At 47.9% G+C, this 24,266-nt stretch overlaps 1 protein-coding gene across 20 annotated transcripts in view; it reads right to left on the bottom strand.

The window, feature by feature from the left end:
• Window positions 1–2,495: 2,495 nt before the first annotated feature.
• Window positions 2,496–24,266, bottom strand: part of LOC309652453 (glycoprotein Xg-like) — a 40,489-nt gene continuing 18,718 nt past the window's right edge. For 3 of the 20 annotated variants that reach the window (XM_082446267.1, XM_082446259.1, XM_082446264.1), the window contains exons 4-11: window positions 23,376–23,478; window positions 20,621–20,683; window positions 13,790–13,840; window positions 11,116–11,157; window positions 9,805–9,840; window positions 7,448–7,564; window positions 6,110–6,226; window positions 5,018–5,801 (exon numbers count right to left, since the gene is read on the bottom strand). In XM_082446267.1, the coding sequence (XP_082302393.1) occupies window positions 5,683–5,801; window positions 6,110–6,226; window positions 7,448–7,564; window positions 9,805–9,840; window positions 11,116–11,157; window positions 13,790–13,840; window positions 20,621–20,683; window positions 23,376–23,478 (648 nt within the window). In that variant the 3' untranslated portion in view covers window positions 5,018–5,682. Of the gene's footprint in view, window positions 4,130–5,017; window positions 5,802–6,109; window positions 6,227–7,447; window positions 7,593–9,804; window positions 9,841–11,115; window positions 11,158–13,789; window positions 13,841–20,620; window positions 20,684–21,291; window positions 21,754–23,375; window positions 23,479–24,266 lie in introns of those variants that run through there. The other 17 variants (XM_082446274.1, XM_082446273.1, XM_082446265.1 and 14 more) reach the window with 17 other exon arrangements.

The following is a 24,266-nucleotide window of genomic DNA, read 5'->3' as shown; positions in this document are numbered from 1 at the left end:
CTCAGAAGATAGAAAAAAGGGATTTGGGCAGACAACCTGCATTCTCCAACACTCAGTGTTTTTTAGTCAGCTTTTGCAGTTTTGATTTTATGGTCTGGACTTTCAACCGGGTTCTGTGGAATGTCCTATGTATTGCAATGAGCTGAATTGTACTTACATTAAGAGAAAAAGCTTATTATTATTTTTCCCCTCTTACCTGCAGCCCTTGCTGCCTACCAGGTACAACTCAGAATGCTTTTTTAACACTCCTACACCACTGTTTGGTGAGGCAGATGTTATTATTATTACACCCACTTTTTGGATGAGATAACTGACACGCAGAGAGATGGTACAACTTGACTAAGGTCACGCAGCTTGAGATGGAGAAGCCAGACTGTGAGCTCATGCATGGGACCTCAGAGTCCAGAGTTTAATCATGACTGGCTTCCTGTACCACCTGGAGAGACAAGCTAAATGAGTTCCCCATCATCTCTTTTGAATTAGGAAAAAGCTATGTACCCCACACGTACTCATGTATGCATGAGCTTTTTAGGGCTTCCTTAACAGACTTCCACAAACTGGGCGGCTTAAACAAGAAATGCTTATTTTCTCCCAGTTCCAGAGTCTGCAAGTCCAAGGCCAAGGTGTTGGCTGCACTCCCTCTGAAGATTATAGGGGGCTCCAGGTCTCTCGCCCAGCTTCTGGTAGTTCCTTGGCTTGTGGTAGCTTCACTCCAAGCCACTTACAACCTGCTCCCTGCGTGTGTGTCTGTGTCCAAATTTCCCCTCTTGTAAGGACACCACTCGTATTGCATTAGAAGCCATCCTCCTCCAGGGTGACCACATCGTAACGAATCGTCTCAACTTGATCACCTCTGCACCGACCCTATTTCCAAATAAGGTCCCATTCCAAGATCCCAGGGGTTGGGATACCAGCGTATGAATCTGAGAGGGGCCACGATTCAACCCAAAACAATATGTTAATACAGTGTGTGTGTGTGTGTGTGTGTGTGTGTGTGTGTGTGTGTGAGAGAGAGAGAGAGGGAGAGAGAGATTTGCTTTTCCAATGTTAAAACTCGGAGGTGTGTCAGCATCCTACAGCTGGAAAGCCTTGCACATAGTGGTTTATACTTGGAAAAAAGGGTGTTTTTTGTTTTTTAAAAAGTAGAGTTAATTTACAATGTTTTGTTAGTTTCAGGTGTACAGCAAAGTGATTCAGTTATATATATATATACACACACATATTTTTTTTTCAGATTCTTTTCCATTATAGGTCATTACAAGATATTGAGTAGAGTTCCCTGTGCTCTACAGTAGGTCCTTGTTGATTATCTATTTTATATATAGACTGTGTGTATGTTAATCCCCAAATCCTAATTTATCCCCCCGGCCACCTTTCCCCTTTGATAACCATAAGTTTGTTTTCTATGTCTGTCAGTCTATTTCTGTTTTGTAAATAAGTTCATTTGTATTGCTTTTTTTAGATTCCACATATAAGTGCTATCATATGATATTTGCCTTTCTCTGTCTGACTTACTTCACTCAGTATGATAATCTCTAGGTCCATGCATGTTGCTGCCAATGGCATTATTTCATTCTTTTTTTATGGCTGAGTAATATTCCATTGTATATAGGTACCACATCTTCTTTATCCATTCCTCTGTCGATGGACATTTAGGTTGCTTCCGTATCTTGGCTACCATAAATAGTGCTTCAATGAACACTGGGGTGCAGGTATCTTTTCAAATTAGCGTTTTCATCTTTTCTGGATATGCGCCCAGGAGTGGGATTGCTGGATCATATGGTAGTTCTATTTTTCATTTTTTAAGGAACTTCCATATTGTTCTCCATGGTCGCTGCACCAACTTACATTCCCACCAGCAGTGCAGGAGGCTTAAGGGTGTCCTTTTTAAGTGTACACGGGAACATGAGGACCTCCATCCACAGAGCACCAGACACATCTGTGCTCCCAGGAGGCAGGTGTTGCTTTGAACACTATCCACAACGCTCTCATTTCCTTATTTCAAGACCTTGGAGATTGCAGCTAATTGTGACCTTTCTCCTGTTTTCAGCTTGGAAAAAATGTCCTCCGGGTGGTCCTGGTGATGCCTTAAAGAGAGGCTTCCCGAGAGATCATGACTCACATACTTTAATTTCAACGACATCGAACACTAACCGTATTTTCCTCTTGTCATCGGGGTGACATTTATCCCGCTGTTCTCTAACTATACGTTTCTTTATGTGTTCATAATCCATCTTGTTCCACATGATACTGAGGAGACCATTTCTTCCTTTGGAAGGTGACAGATGCCCCTCTGGTTCTCAAACAACTGCTGGGTCCATCGGAGCTGGGGGGGGGCAACCATCTCAGCCCTAAGCCTCCAAGGCCATGCACCCAAAGGATGCACAACGGAGTAGAAAGGGATTTCCTGGATGCGTGCAAAGTTACGTCGCTTCGTGACTTTTCGACCCTTTCACCGCTGTCTCATGGTTATACGTGCAAAATATAGAAAAGAGAACACAACCAACAACGCCGATTTTATTTTTCTCTTACGTGTGTTTTAAATGATGAAAAGTTGCCCATGACAGTTACAGAAAATGGATGGAGTTACCTTTAAAAATGCTTAAGTTCCATTTATGTACATCTGTGTGTAAATCTGACACACAGATTTAACAAGAGTTATTAAACTCCCCACTAAAACTCATATATGGGAGTTAAATTAAACAAGAGTTAAATTAAACAAGAGTTTTTAACAAGAGTTAAATTAAACTTCCCACTAAAACTCATATATGGGAAATATTTAGTAGGCATCCTCACTTATGGGGAAGCTCAACAAGATTTGGGAAAAGTCCTAGGACATTCATATTAAAATAGGAAATACAGGCTGTCTTCAAATGGCTCAAATCTTTGTAAATCCAGGCCGGAAGTCATGCAATTCTGAGACATTTAATCAGGATCTTTAGTTTTAAGTTCTTTTCCATTTTGGGGAAGCTCTTTCAAATGCTTTCTGCTTTCAACTTCTCTTCGGAGACCTAGCTCTCAGTCCTTAAGGGTGTGCACAAAGCATGCATATTTGGAATTTTAATGTGTCCTTTTTATGAGATCCAGATTCTAGTGACTGGCTTCCTCTTGGGTTCTAATATTTAAATTCTAAAATTCTATCAGCATTAATCTCAGTTGAATCAAACTATACTAATCTGCCCAAACCATCCTTTTTCCTCTCCCCTAAAGTATTACTAAAATAGAAGCAAACAGCTAGTATAGTTTTAGATGTTTGAGGACAGAAGATTATCTAGTCCAGTAAAAAGAAAAGTATAAATCAAGGAAAGCACTGCCGTCGTCGTCTTAAGAACTGGTACCCACAGAGGATCAAAGACCAAAAATAATACGAAAAGCCTCAACATCTGCAAATCTCTATTTCTACCCCATGTTCTCCAAAAAAATGTAGAAACTGTACTATTTCACAGGAAAAAGCACCCCATGATCACTTCCCCGAGACGGTTTCCACATCAGTGATTTTGCACTTAAATTTCCCAAATCCAGCCTCATCCTCTGCAGGTGACAGTACTTTTGTGAGCTGAAATAATGTTCAAATTCTGCCGTTAGTGTCGGAAATCACTCATTCCCGATTCACAGGGGCGGTGATGAACGGGTCCGGATTCCTGACATAACTAAGGAACTTACAGCATCAGTCAAGCTTCTTACCCCAGCTTGTTGGAAACCCAAACAGCAGCCTGTCTCCATCTTTTAGAAGCCGATGGCATTCCCGCCCAAGACCCCGGTGCCATTCTGCTGCCCCTGTGCTTTGTGACCATGTCGATGGCCTGAGGTCACACCAGGAGGTAGTTTCGGAGCTCATTCCAGAGCTGGAATCTCTGTCCGGATTCACGATGGAACCAACAGATCAAGCAATCGTTTTACAACCCAAGGTCCAGCTGTCTACCTTATCATGATCGATGTGTCTGAGGAATTAGGAATTCTTGGTTAGGTAGCACGTCTATTGCAAACAGGAGAGAAAACCCTTCAGGGCAGCTGCTTAAGCCAAGAAGGAAAGGAACTTTGCACGGGAGTGATGAAGGCGGTTCTTGTCTGGGTGGACCTTTTCTCAAAGCAAAGGGTGGATTTTGAAGGCCTCAGATGCTTTCTGGTTCTGTAAGGAAAGATTGGATTGCAAGATGTCATAGCCAGGAAAAAAAGAAAAAAACTCTATGGATTGATCTTAAAGCACTGGTATCTTTTTTACTGCTTTCTATTTGTTCAGGGTTTCGAACATTTTAAATGAATCGAGTAACTCTTATCTTTTTGGTGACAACTCATATTTGTAGAAACCCCTTTGGGGGATGCGGCCGAATTAGTCTTCATAACCTCTAAACTGGGAGTCACTATTACGTCCATTTGACAAAATAAAGGCAAAGTGTGATGTTCACACGGTCCCCTTGAGCGAATAGACATCTGTCGCCCCCATAGAGGCCCCCATCCCCGTTACTGTCTCTACAAGATACACAAGCTCCAGGACTGGGTCATGCACAGCTCCTAATCCCTGCAGAGCTGGCCGGTGTACGTGCCCGGCATCCTTAGGGAGAGAGCGGGCATCCCTGGCCCTACTCAGGGATGCCAGCCAGCCAGGCGGCATCGGCACCGTACCGCAGAGGGAATGTCAAGCTGCCATATTTCTTAGACGGTTTACGGGTTTTGCACCCAGCAAGGATCAGTCCTTCCCACTGTGGGAGGGGCGCCCGAATGATGTCACAGCACGTCTTAACTCTCTGAGCTCGCTAACTTTCACAGAACGGCAGCCAAATTCGGTCCTTCGTGGACCTGGTGAAGTTATCATTAAAGTATAATTGAGGAAGTAGACAGAATTTTTTTTTTTTGGAGTGTAGTTGCTTTATAATGTTGTGTTAGTCTCTACCGTACAGCAAAGTGAATCAGCTAGACGTGTATTTTATCTAGTCCCGAAAAAGGCAGGAGGGAGCGTCAAGACAGGACACTGCTTTAAACAAAAAGGGTTTCCGAAAAAAAAAAAAAAAAGAAAGGGCTTCCGCCTCAGATAAACGGGAAGGGCATGACCCAAAAAAAACAAAAACTGCCCCTGCTTCAGAAATTCAAATAGGGGGAGGTGAGGAGACACCAAGTTGTAGCCGGTGCCAGAAAATTCAGGATATGTCGTAATACTTGAATGCAGTGCTTTTTAAAAAAAATCATAATGAATGCCCAGAAAAGCCCACGTGAGCATAGTATCAAAATGTGAAATAAACGTGGGATCCAGTCTTGCATTTGTATCTGATGCCTCACTTGCCTCTGGTTGCAGTAAAACTTTATTGACATAAACAGGCAACAAGCCTGCAGGCTGTAGTTTGCCAGTTTGTTATTTTTTTTTAAATATGGCACTAAGATAGTATTTATCTTGGTAACTTCGCTTGTTGGGGCTCCCTCCACCCCCTTACATTTGTGCCTGAGGTGATGCCTCACTTTCCTTGCCCACTTTCAGCCCTGAGCTCCCGGGGTCACAAGTGCTTACAGAGTTTGGCCAAAGATGCAAGCGAAATTAACACACAGTGTCTCTGTAATGATAAGGCATGTTGCCCAGAAAGTAACGTTGTTCTTCATAAACTGTTTCCCCCCTGCCCCCCAAACTTTCAGGGTCAGGGGTTATGTACACCAAGGCTCGCCCTGGCCAGGGGGTTGCTCAGTACCACCCGTTCACCAGCAGAGGGAGGCCAAGGGTAGGTTTTGGGATTTTGAAGTCGCCCAAATCCTTAAAAAAATACTCCCGGAATAGGCTTCTGTTTCATAGCTTCCTTCCTGGAGGTGGAGGCCCCCTGGCAAAACACAGACAGATTCAGACATGGTTGGTCTCAGGACCAAACCTTGAGAGACCCCGAGTTAACATCTGAGCTGTTGTTTCTGCAATAAAGCATCCCTCTCTCCACCCACCCCCCGCCCATCTTCCCTTTAGCTATGTCTTTAGGGCATTCATGATCAGCAGACAGGATCTCTGCTCCCAAGGACGGCTACCCACCCGGGCGTGTAGTTCTTCAAACCAGGAAGCCTGGACCCAAAGGTGAAGCAGAAAGTCCCAGCACGCCCCCAGCCCTGGCCCCAACCCATTTCCCTGGAGGCTGTGCACCTTTCGACAGAAAGGTTTGCAATTTAGTCCTTCTGTGGTTCTCTTTTGGGAGAAGGGTCCAAAAACTGCAGACTCCACCCAAATATCTTTCCCGACTCCCTTGTGATTGAAAGTTCACTGAAAACAAAAGCAAGTTACTTATGTAAGGTCTGTGGCAGTAAAACCAAATCTTACAGGTGAGAAAACCTTAAAAAATTAATAAAAGTGTAAGCATCTTTTCAAAAGCATCTCTCAGGTCCCCCGTGTGTCCGTAATAAAGTCCCAGCTTTAAAATCCCTTCATTATGCAAGGGGGTCTATATTGGACTTTATCAGAAATAACATTACCAGCGAAGGACCCCAGAAAGTATTTTTTAATTCAGAATATGCTATCATTTATTGAGTGTGACACTTGCACACAGCTCACACAGATACATCGCGGGTGGCTGCTTTCAACTCTATGTGCAATATTTTTAAACCCACTGCCTTATTAAACAAAAGCAGACAGAAAACCTTTTCTTCACGAAATCAAAGTGTGTATTTTGCATGAACTTTTTTGATAGATTGTATTCAAGAGGATTTAGCCTTTCATCATAAGTTAAATAAATTAACTAACATATGTTTGTCAAAGAATTTTATAACATAATATAGCCAATATTCTGTAATGCCTGTAAATGCAGTATAACCCTTAAAACTTGTGAAACACTATATTGTACACCTGTAACATATAATATTGTACAGCAAATATGCTTCAAGTAAAAAAAATGTATAACAAGAAGAGATCTTAAAAGCCATCATTTAGGTGTGGCTTCAGATCAGCTCTCAAGGCCTATATTAAAAAAAACAAAACAAAATTACTTTAAGGACTTTTTGAAAAGTAATAAATTCTAAATAAAATGAAACATTTTTCATTTTAAGAATAAATTTCCTAGATACATATGATTCGTGTGAAGATGTGCCAGTGTGTCTATTGGACGTAAGTTGTTTTGGCTGTTATTTTATTAAAATAATTTTTTAAGTGAAGTATAGTCGATGTACAATATTGTATTAGTTTCATGCATGCAACATAGCGATTCAATATTTTTATAGATTGTATTCCATTAAAGTTATTATAAAATATTGGCTCTATTCCCTGTGCTATACAACATATCCTTGTTGCTTATTTATTTTATACACAGCAGTTTGTTCCTCTTAATCCCTTTGCCCCATCTTGCCCCTCCCTGCTTCCCGCTTCCCTCTCCCCACTGGGAACCACTAGTTTGTTCTCTGTATCTGTGAGTCTGCTTCTGTTTCGTTACATTTATTCATACATTTATCAGGCTTTACACTTAGGGAAGGTAAAATTGGGAGGGAAACTTGCCATTTGCCCTGCAACAATTCTTCCTCCTGTTGTACTGGAAATAGCTGGCCGTTGCCCCCGCCAGGGTCACCAGCACCCCGCACACGATAGGAGACACTATTTTTGCTATCCTGTTGCCTGCGGGAATCCAGAAAAGCAAGATGGTCTAAGAAAAACACAGCCAGCGGGAACACCGCTGATTGTAAATAATTCTGCAGTCACATCCCTGGCCCTCCCCACCCTCCTATTCACGGGGAAATGATGGAATTCACACAAGAAGCCCGAGGAAGTGATTCTGCTTTCACCCGAGGGGAGCTTACCAACCAGTCTTATAGAACTGGGGCATCCAACAGTTTTGGGCAGAAGATAGGCTTGATATGTTTTTTCATGTATTTGTGAATTTGGATGAATCTGTAGCTTTGGGGACATAGAATGTTTACTCATGCAAAAAAATTTTTTTAACCAAAAAGTGCCCTGATAGCCCGATGCTCAAATCATGCTGGGGCTCTGAACACAACCATATAGCAAACATCAATGCTTTAAGGGAAGCTTAGGTTTTCCTGCACAAAATCCAAGGTATGGAACCTTGATGTGACAAAAATCAACACGTCCCCAGAAGAACAAATCGTTGCTTCCATCTAAAATAACCACCCATGTCCTACATCAGATCCGGGCAAGTGCCCAGCGTGTCGTAGGTGACGATGAATGGCCACGCCGTGGATGTGGTTCCCATGACGCTTGGAAGAGCGTTACCACGGCACCCAGGGATCTATCCCTCCTTCGTGCTGCTGTCTCACGCTGTCCCCTGCTGGACCCCGCCCTCCAGGGCTCCCCACCCCAAGTCCACACCCTCTACCATGTCACTTGGTGGCATGGGAAGGGGGGGGATGGTCCAGGTCATCATCCTCAGAATTGGGTCTTCAGCCAATAGAACCGGCAGACATGAAGCTGTGATGCTTCTTATCCTGGTCATGCTTCTCTTTATTCTCTGGTACCATGTCTGGCTGCCCTGTGGCCCAGCCTGGCCTGGCCCCTTGGACGGATGTGGGCTGGTTTTAGCCCAATTGTGACTCACATAATCATAATCAATGGTGGTTGTTTAAAATCACTATGTTTGGGGCTCTTTTGTTACATAGCACTGCTAACTGATACACCTCTTTCCTCTCTGCCATCCCCATACAAATCAACCACGTGATATCCATGGTGACTACCAAATGGTCCTGCAGGCTGACCTCTTATCCCCACGTCCACTGTCTCTACAACATCCTCTTTAGTCTGGGAACTAGGTGGGTCTTAACACTGATCTCCCTGACCTTCGCTGGCACTCTGATCCATGCATCACATAGGTATAAATAGGGGCAGTCTATTTCCCGTGAAGCATGTACAAAGTGCAGACGTGCCCGTGGGGTCGCCTGGCCAGTCACCAGTGTTGCCTCCTGCCCATCACACTCCACACCCTGGCCCCATAAACTACTGTTGTTCCCGGGGGTGTACCCAGCCCGACCTAGCACAGCACCTACCTCTCCCGTCCTGGCCGCCTCTCACCCATCCTTTAGACCCGGCCTTGGAGATGGTCCCCTCAAGGAGCATCCTTACCCACCTCCATTCTGCCCCAGCCTAGGATGCGTCCCTCTGTCCTGCCGTGGACCCCATCAAACCATGTGTCAGACCTGGATTCTTGCCCTGAGATGCACCCCTCCTGCCCCACCTCCTGCCCACGAGAAGAAAACCATCCATGGACTTCCCCAGAATGTCCATACACCCGGCAAATAGCAGTACTGAGACTCGGCATGGGGACAGGGTCTTAAGGTTGGAAAGGCACCTCAATACCTTTCTTCTTCCCAAAGCCTTGGGGTCAGCTGGGTGGATTCACTGTCACCCTCTGCCTAAATGCCAGATCACCAAGAGGCGGGACCCCATCCTCCCAGTGACACACAACAAAAGCCCACCATCCGGACTCCAGCCTCCACTGCCGGACCTGTGATGGGGCTGGCAGTGCCCTCTGGGGGTTCTCCATGGCTGAATGCCACGACTTCCCCTCTCCTCCCCTTTTTGGCTTCCGGTCAGTAGTGGTCAATGAAAGGGCCACCATCGGTGGCCCAGAGGCAGGCCCACGAACCCCAGCCCTGCTCTCAGAGCTCCGAGGCATCTTCCAGCCTGAGGACAGTCTTCGCCCTCCTTCTCTGACCCCCACAGGATGGACCCCTCCCTGAAGGACAGACATGTGTGTTCAGGAGCTTCCAGACGAGCGTGGGAACCGTAGGTGCTCCCTGAACACCCTCAGGCTGAAATAATTACACGTCTACCCCACCTCATCCCACAGTGACGTGGAGAGCTCGCTCCCGGGAAAGGTGGGGCGCCCCGCCCCTGTGTGTTACCTTGTGGGTTGCCGTGCGAGGGATAGCCATCTCCACCTGGAAGGGGACAAGCACACGGTCATTCATTTATTCGGAAGAGCTGGTCAGGCTGCCTTCTGCTGCCAGCGCCATGAAGATGGTAGGGACGTGGCCACGAGCGGAGCAGACCAAACCTCTGCTCTCACGGAGCTGACCTCCCGGCGGGCAGGTGGGGACAGACAGCTAGGAAGGGGAGATGCAGGCGTTACAGCTAAGGGGGCAGCGGGACCAATGGAGGTGGAGGGGGCGTGGTTCTCACCGCATGGCTCAGGGAATACCACACATATGTGCACACACATGCAGCACATCCCCCAATAGACACATGCACACACGAGCGCACGTACTCGCGGATGCACACGCGTGTGACACACGAGCGCACATACTCGCGGACGCACACACGTGGGACACACGAGCGCACATACGGATGCACACACGTGTGACACACGAGCGCACATACTCACGGATGCACACACGTGGGACACACGAGCGCACACACTCACGGATGCACACACGTGCGACACACGAGGGCACATACTCACAGATGCACACACGTGTGACACACGAGCGCACATACTCACAGATGCACACGTGCGACACACAAGCGCACATACGGATGCACACACGTGTGACACATAAGCACCTGTCCACGTGTATATATGTGCACACACGCACACACCCATACACACATAGGCACCCAACACACACATACACACATGCAGCCATGCACGCAGGCGTCACATGCATTGTGCCCATGTGGACATGGGCACACACATATATGCATGTCTCCACACAGATGTGCATGGTACACGTCCACATGTGTACACGTGAACACACAGAGCCACACTCACATATACACATGCACACATCCACCCTTATGTACCTGCACATAGTGAACACGCATGCATGCATGGACACAACACACAGGCGCGCACGTGCACATGGGAACATATGTCCACATGTATAAACACAGGCACCCATGTGCGCAACCAGCCACGTGCACATGCACATGCACATGCATGCATGCACGGGCACGCACATGTGCATACACACACGTGCAAACACAGTAACACGTGTAAGCAGGCCTCCGATTCTTGAAAGGATTTCAATGTGCAGCCCAGGCAAAGCCCTCCGCAGGTTCGGTGACCGGTGAGGGCACAGATTAGCAAGCCAGGTGGTCAGGGAGCTTCCATGCAGGACCCCATAGGACACGCTGCCCAGCGGCGCCCACATGGGGTTTAGTTCTCCAGAAGGAGAATTTCTCCTCATGCAGCTTTTAAGGAAGAACTCCTTTACCATAATTACTCCCATGGTCGCTGGGTCTGTAGCGCCCTCCTCCTGCAGGACAGAAAGGCCATGTGAAGAGGAAGGAAATGCCGGCGACATCTCCAAAGGAAGAGCCGAGGAGAAAGCCAAGATCCTGAAGCAGAGGCTGTGACATCCCGCAAAGACCCCACCTGCTTCTCCCCAAGCCAATGGAAGGGACACGGTCACCCCAGGGCATCCCCTGAGCACACAGCGACAGGGCTGGGCTCGCCCTGCAAATCCAGCGGGTCTGCTAACAGCAGGTCCGAACCCGCTTCCCGGGCCAAGCAGGGAAAACCGCAGCCCCCGAGGCCAGGGAAGCGCCTCCCACAGAAACACAGACAACAAAGTCACCTCAGCTAGTAAGAAATAAAAGAGATTTCTCTACACCTTCTTGTGTCCGGACAGCATTTTCTTTTTTGACCACTTGCAGGATCTTAGCTCCCCGAGCAGGGATTGAACCTCCGCCCCCTGTACTGGGAGCGCGGAGTCCTAACCGCTGGACCGCCAGGGAAGTCCCCGGAGAGCAACTTTTAAAGACAGATTTGAGATGAAAACAAAATGCTGGGTGCGAAGGTGGTTCATTTTGAAGCGAAATAGTCTATGTGGGTACGATTTAAATATTGAGAGGTCATTTAATAAAGGCCTCTTCCAAGTGGACACAAGCTGTGATGGCCTGAATTGTGTCCCCGTAAAATTAATACGTTGACGTCTTGATCCCGAAAACCTCAGGATGCGGCTGGATTTGGAGATGGGGGTCTTTAAGGAGGGGATGAAAGTAAAATGAGGTCATTAGGGTGGGTTCTGATCCCACAGGACTGGTGTCCTTATAAGAAGAGGAGATCAGGACACAGACACACACAGAGGGACGACCACGTGAGGACACAGGGAGGAGAGGGCCGACTACACGCCCAGGAGAGAGGCCTCGGGAAGACCAGCCCTGCAGACACCTGGATCTCAGACTCCAGCCTCCAGGACGGGGAGAGATACACGTCTGCTGTTTAAGCTGCTCTGTCTGGGGTATTTGGCTCTGGCCGACGGGGCTCACTCATACGGTGGGTATTAGAGAAACCGGCCATTGAAAGCCAGCCCTTAAAAAGGGCTGATGAGTAAAATGTTTTCTCCACTTTTCGAGGAAGGGACCCCGTCATTGGGCAAACCCTTCCCCGCTGCACAAGGTCAGCGCCGGCCCTTCTGCATTCTTCACAAGGAAAGGTCACCCCAAATACGTGTTGCCACCTGCAGGGAGAAGCTGAGTGACTTCCTGCCCTGAATGACCCAAGCCCTGGTGCTAAGCTCAGAGGTGGTTCACAGCCTCACCCAGCTGGGAGCCAGAGAACAGGGGTGCAGACATGCACAGAAGCAGGTGGACTTTCCAAGAGCCTGATGTGGAAATCAGCCTGGCAGCCCCCCAACTTCCGCTGTGGCCTCTATTTGTGAAACAAATAGGAGTTTCAACCCAAAAGATAGTTGGTCAACTCATTGAAGATGTTCAAAACCCTTCACACATGGCAAACACAGAAAACAATGATGCTTTCAATCAATCTATAGATTGATTTGAGGGTGAAGGTGGTCAGAAGGTACAAACTTCCAGTTATAAAATAATTAAGTCCTGAGGATGTAATGCCAAGCATCGTGACTACAGTTAATAATATCGTACTGTGGGACTTCCCTGGTGGCGCAGTGGTTAAGAATCTGCCTGCCAATGCAGGGGACATGGGTTCAAGCCCTGGTCCGGGAAGATCCCACATGCCGCAGAGCAGCTAAGCCCGTGCGCCACAACTACCGAGCCTGCGCTCTAGAGCCCGCGAGCCACAACTACTGAGCCTACGTGCCACAAGTACTGAAGCCCGTGCACCTAGAGCCTGTGCTCAGCAACAAGAGAAGCCACCGCAGTGAGAAGCCCGCGCACCACAATGAAGAGTAGCCCCCTCTCGCCGCAACTAGAGAAAGCCCGCGCGCAGCAACAAAGACCCAATGCAGCCGAAAACAAATAAATAAATTAATTAATTAAAAAAAAAAATATCATGTTGCATATTTGAAAGTTGCTAAGACAGCAGATCTTAAAAGTTCTCATCACAAGAAACAAAATTGGAGCTCTGGTAATGCATGTTAACCAGACATATTGTGGTGATCATTTCGCAATAGATACAAATATCGAATTACTATGTTGTACACCTGAAACTAATAGAGTGTTTTAGGTCAATTCTATGTCAATTTAGAAACGTGAATCCAAAGCATTTTGTTTTCCCAGCTGTGACATCTTGCCCCCAGTCTTCCCTTACAGAACCAGAGACCATCTGAAGATTCCAAGATCCACCCGCCACTTTGAGAAAAGCTGATGTAGACAAGAACCCCGTTTATCGCTCCTGTGGAACGTTCCTTTCTTTCTTGGTGTCCCCAGAAAGACTCTCCAATTCATTGGCTGTTCTGGCCCTGACGATGCTTGTGGCCTGTTGTTCTGTGTCTTTTTACCTGGACAAAGGTGCGTGGGGCAGCACCTGGAGGGCAGGACGAGGCCCAGCAGAGGGTCAGCAGAAAGGGCTCAGAGGATCAACGCCAGCACAGAGGCTTCCAGCACCCAAGACCCCAGGAGGAAGGCACGGGAGCCCCGGAAACGCCAGCCCTGCCTCACCACCCACGCGGACCCTGGTGCTGGACGTACCGTGCGTGCTTCCGTGGCCGTCATGACTGGGGGGGTAGCTGCCACCGCCTCCTGCAGGAGAGAAGATGGATTTGAGGAACATTCTGGACGTGGAGTTTGGGTTCCAACAGGTATCCACCTGGGATGTTGGCCATGGCACCAAAGCCGGGCCCAAGACTCACCCCAAAGACAGCCCCGCGTGATGGCAAAGCAGGGGCCACCAGGGGATGACCACAGGAGGCCCCGCACCGCCTGCCAAAGTCAGGTCTCCTGGGTGGGAAAGCCCACGCCGCACAGAGCCCTTTAGAAAGTTCTGTGCCTTCAGAGCACACACATGCCCTCCCCCCAACCAGGGCTCCGAATTAATGCAGGCTTGTCCCCCTCCTGCAGGGACCCAGGTACAGAATCGCCTCAGTGAGAAGGAAGATCGGGCGGACAATCCTGATCGTAAACGTTCTTTAGTAGAGACTGGGCACTTTTAATTTTCCCCGATTGTTACTGTAATAACCTTGAAGACAAAGCTATTCCTTGATGGCCTTTAAACACCACGGAAAAGATGGCTGGATGCAACGTGCTTGTCCAGAAGAGGAATACGCCCCTGGGAAAGTGTCAGGGACAAGTCTCTGAACTCTTCTCAAAGAAAATCACAGCATGAAAGACACGAGAAGCTTCGCCTGCTGGGAAACCAAAGCCCCGTAGGTCACCCTCCGGAGCCTGGCACTGCGTGCATCTCTCTCCTGTAATGTGCATACGGCCTGCACGTTCACTGATACGGGAAAGAGTCTATGCGGCCGCTCACACTTCAATTATAGAGAAAACCTTACACTCAAAGTTTCATATATACATATACGTATGTGTAAAGGTATCTATACACAATATAGATATATTCATATATAATGTTCTATACATACACACATACAGAGAGAAGTTTATATGCATATATAGAAAGGCATATAAACATATAAAGATGTATACATATATAAAGATATAGATATGTACACATATGAAGGTATTTATACACACTCATAAATATATACATATATAAAGATATATGTACACATATAAAGATGTATCTATACATATATAAAGATACATACATACGTACACATATGAAGCTATACACACACATATACATACATAAAAAAAGGTATATACAAACATAATTTCATAAAATTTTTCTCGTGTTTTTTAAATTTTATAAAAGTGTATAAAAACACGTATTAATATATAAACACAAACATACAGGAAGTGTGTATGCAGGTACAAGTATATAAATATAAAGATATGTATAGAAACATACACATACACATAAAGGTATGTATCTATAAGGATGTATATGTGTGTAAACATATAAAGGTACATATATACATAGGTATATACACATATATAAAGGTACATATATATCAAGATACCTATATATATATATATAGAGAGAGAGAGAGAGAGAGATATCTATGTGTGTATATATATAAACACACACATAAATATACATATACATGCTTATATAAGGATGTATGTGGAAAGGTATATATACACAACTATAAAGATGTAGAGAGGAGACTAGATCTTTGTTCCCGTCACAAATAAAAGAAACGGTAGTTAAGTAACAGGCCAGAGGTGGTAGCTGAGGCGACAGTGGTGACCACACCGCCATGTATGAGTGCATCACATCATCACACTGTACCCCTTACACGTACAAAATGTTATGTGTCGATTGTATCACAGCAAAAATACATTTTAGGAGAGATACATAGAGAGAGACATGCATCTATAAAGGCACGTATAGACACAGCATCTGTGTAAAGATAGGACGGCAGACACACGCATACGGAGGCACGTACGTAAGCACGTGTGTAAAGGAATGTACATACATAGGCACATGTACACACACACACACACATGTTCATATGGAGACGATCCCCGCTTCTGAAGGGCACCTGTGCCGTGGCCAGTTTGGTCCACCTCGCAAGGCCCCGGAGCGGACAGACGCAGGGACCCGCCGCGATGCGGGGTTGGAGGGGAGGGCCCGCGCGCCACCTTCCACGGGGGGGTCACAGATCACAGAAGCCAGCGCGTACCTGCGGACGGCCCAGGCCTGGGCGGGTGGCGGCCGGCGTCTAGGTCCCTGTCGCTCAGGGACCCTGTGGACAGAGCGCAGGGCCCTCGCAGCCCGCCCTCCGGGGAGCTCTCTGCACACCCAGGCCTGTGAGCGTGAGGGGGGCACGGCGGGCACTGGGGCCAAACGCCAGAGCTCCTGGCGGCCGGGGTTCCTGCCTGCGGGCGGTGTGCGGGGCCCGGCAGCCTGGGAAGGGCCGCCGCTGAGACAGACCCCCTCCGACTGCAGAGCTTAGACCACCCCCCCTTACACTGCCTGTCGGGGGAGGAGGCGCGGCTCTTCTTTCCTCGGACCCCCCAGGTCTGCCTCCCCCTGGATGGGGCCCCTGCTTCCGTACCGTCCATTCGCTCCCCCGCCCCCCTTGCTGCGTGGCTGGCACAGTCCGTTTGGTGCCCAGAACCAGGCTCGGCCCATAGCAAGCGCTCAAGGAAATGCTTTCCAAGTCCTCAGCGCAAGCTAAGCTGCCGTCCTCAGAAGGAGCCCGTCCGGGGGGCCTGCTACAAACCTGCCGGGGACGCTATCCTGTCCCTCGCGCCCACCTGGGCAGCCTACTGTGGCCCCGCTGCACAGCTCGCACGGCGGACCCCCCGGGGCTTGCCCCAGTCCCAGGAGGGCCTTGATGTCCCAGCCGGGAGCGTGGGGCCCGGCTCCAGGCTCTGTCCCCTCTCCCCGCCCCGCGGCCTCCCCGTCCAGGCCTGCCTCGGGAAGAGTGGGGTGGTAGCTACAGACGACAGCAAACTCCCGCCTGCAGGCCCTTCTCCGGGGACCCCAACCTGCTACTTCCACCCCCCCTAGCCTCAAGCAAGATTTACAAAGAGGATGCAGACAGCCACACTGAGATTTTAATCAGAAATGTACATATTTGGTTTTCCTCCCTAATCCAAACACAGAGCCCCTTGGAATTTCCTAAATGATAGGAATGATAAAGGGGTCTTTTGTGAAGTGACAAAAGAGATAAAGGTGTCTTTTGTTATTCAGAACAAGTCCCTTCAAACCACACCTGAGTTTATGTTAATGAGGTGACTTTTGGAAAGCCCTGGAGGATGCTGGTCGCCCGGGCAACCAACCAGTGATTGGAGGGTTGGGACTTCCAGCTTCACCCCCGTGCGGTGGCCGAGGAGTTCATCAGTCAGGTTCACAGGACAGAGCCTCCGTAAAAACCCAGGAGACAGGGTTTGGAGAGCTTCTGAATGAGTGAATTTATCTACACGGTGGAAGGCAATGCACCCCAACTCCAGAAGCTCCTACACTTGCGACCCCCTCGCCCTGTGTCTCTTCATCCGGCTGTTCATCTGAGTCGTTTATCATATACTTTATGTGAAATAAAAATCAGGTTCTATGGCAGGACGAGAAAAATTTAAACATAAGAAATTTTCTCTTCCCTTTGGCCTCCTCCCTTGCCCCCCGCCCGCCCCGCTGTGCATGGTGTACCTGCCTTAGGCATTGGTCGGACCTCCCCCGTCAGCAGGAATATCTGCTCAGCCATAAACAGCAGCGTTCTCCCAGCATCCACAAGACGACTCCTAACAAGGTAACCTTCCTTCTCCATCTTGTAAGGGACCACAGTGACGCTTAGACCTGGGTTGTGTAAACTGTCACTAGTACATGCTGTGATGGCCAGCCCTCTGTCTCAAAAAACTTATAGAAGTGGGCCTTGACTTCTAAACGGGGCGGAACAGTTCTCAGACTTTTCTGAGATGCTCTACCTGGGTTATAATCCTCAAATCTGGCTCGAATAAAATTTTCCATGTCTTTCTGAGATCGATCGATTAATTTTTTGTCAACACTTATAATAAACTGGCAAATGTCAGTCAGAAACGTTAAGTATTTCTCTGAGTTCTGTGAGCTATTTTAACAAAGTAACCGAACCCGAGGCGGGGTCATGGGAATCTCCGATCTATAGCCAGTGGGTCAGAGTCACAGGTGACGAGCTGGGACTTGGGACTGTTGTCTGCAGTGGGGACAGTCCTGTAGGACCGAGCTCTTAACCTGCGGGGTCTAAGGCTGACTCCAGGTAGATGACACCAAAATCGAATTAATCACTGGGGTGGTTTTGGAAAACACACATGGGACAGACCGCGAGGTTGCCCATTGGAGAAACCCAGACACTATCCCTGTGGTCCTCCAGAATATTCCTGGCCTCCTTCTCACTGAACTTGCTCCTGTCCTGAGCAGATTTTTTAACTTTGTCAAAATAGAATCAAATGTAACATGCAAAGCGTCGGCAAAGCTCATCTGTGGGTTTAGTCACTGCCGTTTCTAAAGCTCTTCTAAGCAGCAACCGTTCAGACCCTTTTCTGGGGATGCTTCTAGGTGAAGTCTGGGGACGGGCATGGCGATCACAGCCTGGGCTGCCCACTGCGGTCGGGTCACAGAGACAGGTCTGTGTTTCGGAATCAGAATAAACCTCAGGGGTTTGGGGCGAGCCTGGCTGCTGGGTATAAGCCGACCTATGGGGGATCCAGGTGCCGTGGGGGTGTCAGGAGACAGCAGAACCCAAGACGGACGATGGCCGTGCCAGACAGGAAGCTGTGCATTCTGCGAGCTCCTGCGGGTCACAAGCTGCAGCCCTGGGCCCCTTGCCTCCCGCCCCCTACCTCACTCCATCCACCCATATCCTGCAGACACAGGGGGATCCCAGCCCTCAGGTCTGAGCTGTGCCATTTGCTAATAATCTCCAGATGCCCACAGCCAAGTGCAAAGTTGCAAGATGCGGACGGAAAGGAAAACAGGGGAAGCCCCTCGACCCCGGGCTGGGGCCGGCGGGGTGGGAGCATTTGGGGCTGTACGTGCTGCTGGATGCATGAAATCTATGCGTTTCCTCTCCAGAAGCCAAAGCGATGGCCCCCAAATATGCACTCGTGAGAGAAGACGGTCCTTTTGCCCTGAGGGTCCACCCAGCAAAAGCTGGCACCACCGTAACCCACCATCCCCGCTTTGCAAGCCTGACGTCCCCAGATCTCCTTTCCTTCCTGCTCGGAGGTCAAATGCCCCTCTGGCCTCCGGAAGCTTGTTGAAGGCCCTGCTACTTGGGGCCACCATGAGATCCAAGGGGATTGTCTCATGATGTGTGAGACCCCTGATGGCTCTTTCTCTCCCTGTCTGCTCCCTGCAGAAGTGACTCGGTCCGTCTCCAAGAAACCCACGCGGAGACACAGCCCTCCCTCCAGGGTATAAATCGTGCTGCTGGGGGTTATGAAAAGTGTCAGATGCAGAAGGCAGGCAGGAGTCCTTCTGCCTTCTCTCAGCAAGGATAACCCCCTCGCCGAAGCCTTCCCAGAGCCGTGGGGAACCCCAAGGAAGGGGTGTCCCTTGTGTGTCCTGCCACCCAGCACAGGTGTGAAGCAAAAGACAGGGCAGCGTGTTCAACAAGATCAGATGAAGCCTCTGGAGAGCTCAAGGGATCTAGTTCCCTTAAAGGCGTGTCTCAGGACTTCCCTGGTGATCCAGTGGTCAAGACTCTGCTCTTCCAGGGGACACAGGTTCGATCCCTGGTGGGGGAAATGAGATCCCACATGACGTGTGGCCAATAATAATTAATAATAATAATAATAATAATAATAATAATAATAATAATAATAAAAGGGTGTCTCCTGAAACATCTTGGAGGAGAGAACAGCTTTGTGAGAACCCCTTAGGAACATCTTGCTGGGCGCTGTCAATCAAAGAGCACAGACTTTTGGAGGCGGGGCCGTTAGACCTTTCAAGCCAACAACACAGTGGAGGGTATGTGTCCTGATGAAGGCGTTTAGGGGTGAGCCCTCCGTCGCTGAAATTAGCTAAGGCATTGCTCATGCAACTGATCTTTACAGGACCTACTGTGTGCCATGCCTGGCTTCTGGCTCTGGGGATGCATCGGTGGAGGAAAGGCAAAAATCCCTGCGTGTGTGTGTGTGTGTGTGTGTGTGCTTTTCATTCTAACTCAAGGAAATAAATGAACCACAATTGCATGGCATTGCATGTTACAAAGTATAACATGATCTCCTGCTGCAGGGCAAAGGGATACAGAGAAGGGATCACAGTTTACGATCTAGAGGTCAGGTCTCGGAGACAGAGATGCCCCCCGAAGCTGAAACCTGCAGGGAAGAAATGATGCTTGGATCTCTCTGAAGATTGTCTGGTTGGGCATAAGCAACGGTGTTTTGCACCCTAGGAATTCAACGTTCGAATAATATATCTCAAGAGAATCGGAAACAGGGGAAGTCCCCATTGCCAAACCAGCTGGAAATGAGGATACCCGTAGAGCTGACCTTTCCCCAGCACCCATCTGTCGGCACACGTGTCTGCCCAAGCCCTGGAATTCTTGCGATTCTCCCACCACCACGAGCCAGCATCCCTTCCCGAGTGGTCCTCCCCCAGGTGCCTGGATTCCCAACACGTCACTCGATCTATGGCGGGAACTCAGGCAACGTGGCCCCAAACGGCTCTTGACAAGGGAAGCAAAACTCAACGGAACACCGAAAACAGAGCAACCAAGGACAAAGAGAATCCCCTTCCTCCATAGTGACGTGAGATGCCTTTGGGGCGCATTGCATTTTTTCAGCCCTAAACCAAACCAAACAAAATGCATCCTCTATCAACAGAGGGATTGGTAACAGCAGGTGAACTCCTTGTTAAAGAACCTCTGCATATTTCAAACGCCAACTCGTATTTCACCGTCCCAGGACAGAATTCCAAGATGGTCCGTTGCATCCCTCCCAACGCTTCCGGAAGGCGTCTCAATACTCAGGACTCACCTCCACTGTTGTCAGAGCTGCCAGGCTGGGGACGTGGCATTGGCTTTGGCCTTGGATAGATATCTGTTGGAAAACACCAAGGTGATGTTAGGAAAAGAATGACATCTTCCCGCAATGAACCATTCACACAATACAAAAGACCGAAATACAAAATGATATTCCGGCTTATTTATATTTGCTGTTTATCGCTTTCACAGAACCTCTGGTACTCAGAGTCTCCAAAGCTTTAAAAACCATGTTGATCTCGGGGACCAGAACCTCCTAATTTGGTTCTGAAAGCAAGAAGTTCAGAAGTTCATGGATTGCTGAAATGAATCTGGCAGACGCTGCCCTGTGAATGTTCCAATGTTTAGCGTTATCGCAAACATCAGGTTGTTTGCAAAAGCCCGTCGTCAGTATTAGGACAAAAGCATCGCACGTTTTTGATGACGTGTTACCCTTCCTGCTGTGCGTGTGTACATGCCCTCACTGGAGTTATTCTTAACTTTTGTCACAAATGCCCTTAATCTGTCCTTCAAACTTAGCCCAAGCTTCCTGCCCCAGAGCCTTGGCACAAAACACTGTCTCTGCCAGGATCTCCCATTCCGCCTGCAGGGCCTTTCTTGCACAGCAGAATGTTCCAGAACAGCCTGTATTCAAGGGACTGCTCACCACTGCCTTCAATGACTCACCTTTCTTCTCGAGAGACGCATACAGGAACTGGGTGAGCCAGGGAGCAAGCATGAAATTTAAGGAGACCTTCTACTCCTGTATTGCCGTTTCCATACTTAAGTTCTAATCAAGTCCTTTCCCTTCTTCGTTTGCTGTGTGTGTCGAGTTTGCTGCGTCCCTGTTTTTACATGTTTTATCGTTTCATTATGAATCATGCCAAATGGGTCAGGCAGAAAGCATATTCACTGAGGCTGCTCAGTGTTCCAAAACTTCTTAATCAAGACGTGTTCCCCAATAAACAATAAACCATCAGAAGAACCAGCATCTAAGGGAACGTCAGGCTGATACCAAAAGCCACATAACTCATATCAAATATCAATTCATTATTTGGGGGCACCATTCTAAAGGCATCTCCCCACTGGGTTTTAGCAGAGCTTGAAAACAAAGGCCAGAAAGCAACCTTCCTCTAATTTGGAATGTGTCAGCTGCTGGAACCCTGAGTCATAGAGGGACCCCTCCCAAGCGTGAGGGTGACTGGTCCTGGTGACTCATCTTACAGGATGGCCAGCATCTAACATTCTCTGCACCCTGTAGGAGGGAAGCCCATGGGAATAGTTTAACCCGAGATCCCCAAATAGACTGTAGCAAGAAACACTCCCCAGGAGGGATTTCCATCGGCATCTTGTAGAATAACAGCGCTCCATGGGACAATAGTTTGTTGAAAAGGCTGGGAGGAATTTTTACAAGACAGGAATTGATGGAGCTGGGATGTTAAAATTAGAGGGGAAAAAAAAAAAAAACAAAGAGGATGAAACCGAGCAGGACCCAGTGGGGCTCCTGGGCACAAAAGCCTTCCTGTGTCCCCCGTTTCTTGATTACAGGAAATAGGCTTCATTCAGCCCCCACGACCTTCCCTGAGTTCCAACGGGCAGATTCAAGCAGTTGCTAATCAGGGAAGGGAGGGGACGCAGAGACAAGGGAGGAACCCTGAAGAAACAATAGTGCAGCCTTGGGGCAGGTCCTGGTTCCCCCTCCAGGGTACACATGACAATACTGTTTGGCAGATATCGAAACCCCCAACAAACGGACGGTGTTGACTACTTGATAAAGCATTCTTCATTCCACAGAGAAGACCACAGTTTGACAACCTCTGAGAAGCACAGACGCCCATCAGGAGACCACCTGAGCCCAGGTGATGTCTAGATTGAAGGAGTGCAGGCCCTGCAGGCACCCTGGTCCTTCTCGGCAATACCACCCCTTGAACCATGGCTATAAAACTCCTCACCGAATCCCACCCCAGGTAGGGACACAGTTTTGAGGGCAGGAGCCTGCTGTGTCCCCCTTTGCCGGGCAAAGCAACGAAGCTATTCTTTTCTACTTCACCTGAAACTCTGTCTCTGAGATTCAATTTGGCATCGGTGTACAGAGGCCAAGTTTCGGTACCAAGGATGACAAAGCAGTGACGTAAGCGTCCCTTAGCGAACGCAGTTAGTGGCCTGGGCTGCTTTGCAATTAGGTAACAGCTTCATAGAACCTTACGTCTTACTTTTCGTGACATCTCCCTCACCATGGCCATCGCCACCACCGAGGAGATGAATTTCCACCCATCTCAAGGCCACACCAAGCTTCCAGGAAGCTTCCGCAGGCCGTCAACTTGGCTAGCGTCACTGGTCACCTCTGCCTGGTCAGCTTTTAGGACTTCAGGGTTTTTGAATTGCTGAGGACTTTATGGGCGATTGGCTAATATTACCTCCCTCCCGGCCCCCCCCTTTTTTTTTAAAAAAAGTGATGTATAGGCGCAGTGTCTGCCAAGCTTTTAAAACAAAGGAGAAACTGAGGATAAATGACCTAAAACGCACAGTGCACGGAAAGTCATTAGGAACCACGGAAACAGCTAGAAAAAGACTCGACCTCCAGCCTGATTAAAATTCCAGCACAATAATGACCAACGTCTCCAAATGCTCAGTATTCTCCAAGTGTCTGAGCAACGAGGAAATAAAATAATGCAATCTGCTCCCCCCGCCCCTGTAAAAGCTAAGCTGGCTCTTACTTCAGAAGCAGCCAGATGAAAACTCGTCGTTAAAAACAAAACAAAAAGAAGCACCTTTCATCAGACTTGTTTTGAAATGAATGAACATTCTTACTTCCACTGTTGTCGGGATTTCCAGGCTGTGGCTGGTAGGGAGGCCTCGGCTTTGGGTAGATATCTGTGGGGAAGACAACAGTGCATGTTTGGAAGAGAAAAATGTCCTTCCGTCAGTAGCAGCCTACAAAATAAGAACTAGAGCTTATATTTTATTCACAGTTGCTGCTCACAGACTTACAGATCACCATCGAGCCGCTAAAAATCACTTAGCTGCTAGAAATAAAACCTCAGAACGTAGAACTTAAAGAAAAAACTGCATACACACAGTTACAAAACTGTTTAGCCTTTACATTGTACGCAAAAAAAAAAAAAACAACCCCAAAACTGTTTATTCCTTGAAGATTATTTTGTCTGACGTTGCTACATGATGCCATTTTCCCCTGGTTAGTATCTGTCTCCAAATCTTTACCCAAACATTTACTTTCACTTTGTTTAATAGCATATTAAAGTACTTTAAGCCCTGTCTTTTAACATAGTCATTAAATCATTTTACATCTACAGTAATTAACGTTACGTTATTCCTACTATTTTATTTTTTTCCTTTCTTTTCTTTTTTAAAATTTCTGGACCTCTACTTAGTTAATCAAGTTTACTTTATTCTTCATTCAGTCAAGTTTATTTTATTCTTCATTTAATCCAGCTTATTCTTCATTTTTCTCTATTTAGTTAAATCAAGTTTATTCTTCATTCAATCAACTTTATTATTCTTTTCATCAACTTTACTCTTAATTTTTTCTCTCCTGGGCTAATGTAGGAATTACACACGATCAACCTAAGTGTGTGTGTTTCTGTTGAAGTCCTTGTTTTCAGTTCATTTGGGTCTATACCCAGGAGTAGAACTGCTGCATC

Source organism: Balaenoptera physalus (assembly GCF_965194825.1).
Source record: "Balaenoptera physalus genome assembly, chromosome: X".
Classification (NCBI taxonomy): domain Eukaryota; kingdom Metazoa; phylum Chordata; class Mammalia; order Artiodactyla; family Balaenopteridae; genus Balaenoptera; species Balaenoptera physalus.
Note: the sequence above shows the minus strand (reverse complement) of the source record. Positions and strands in the feature narration are given on the sequence as shown.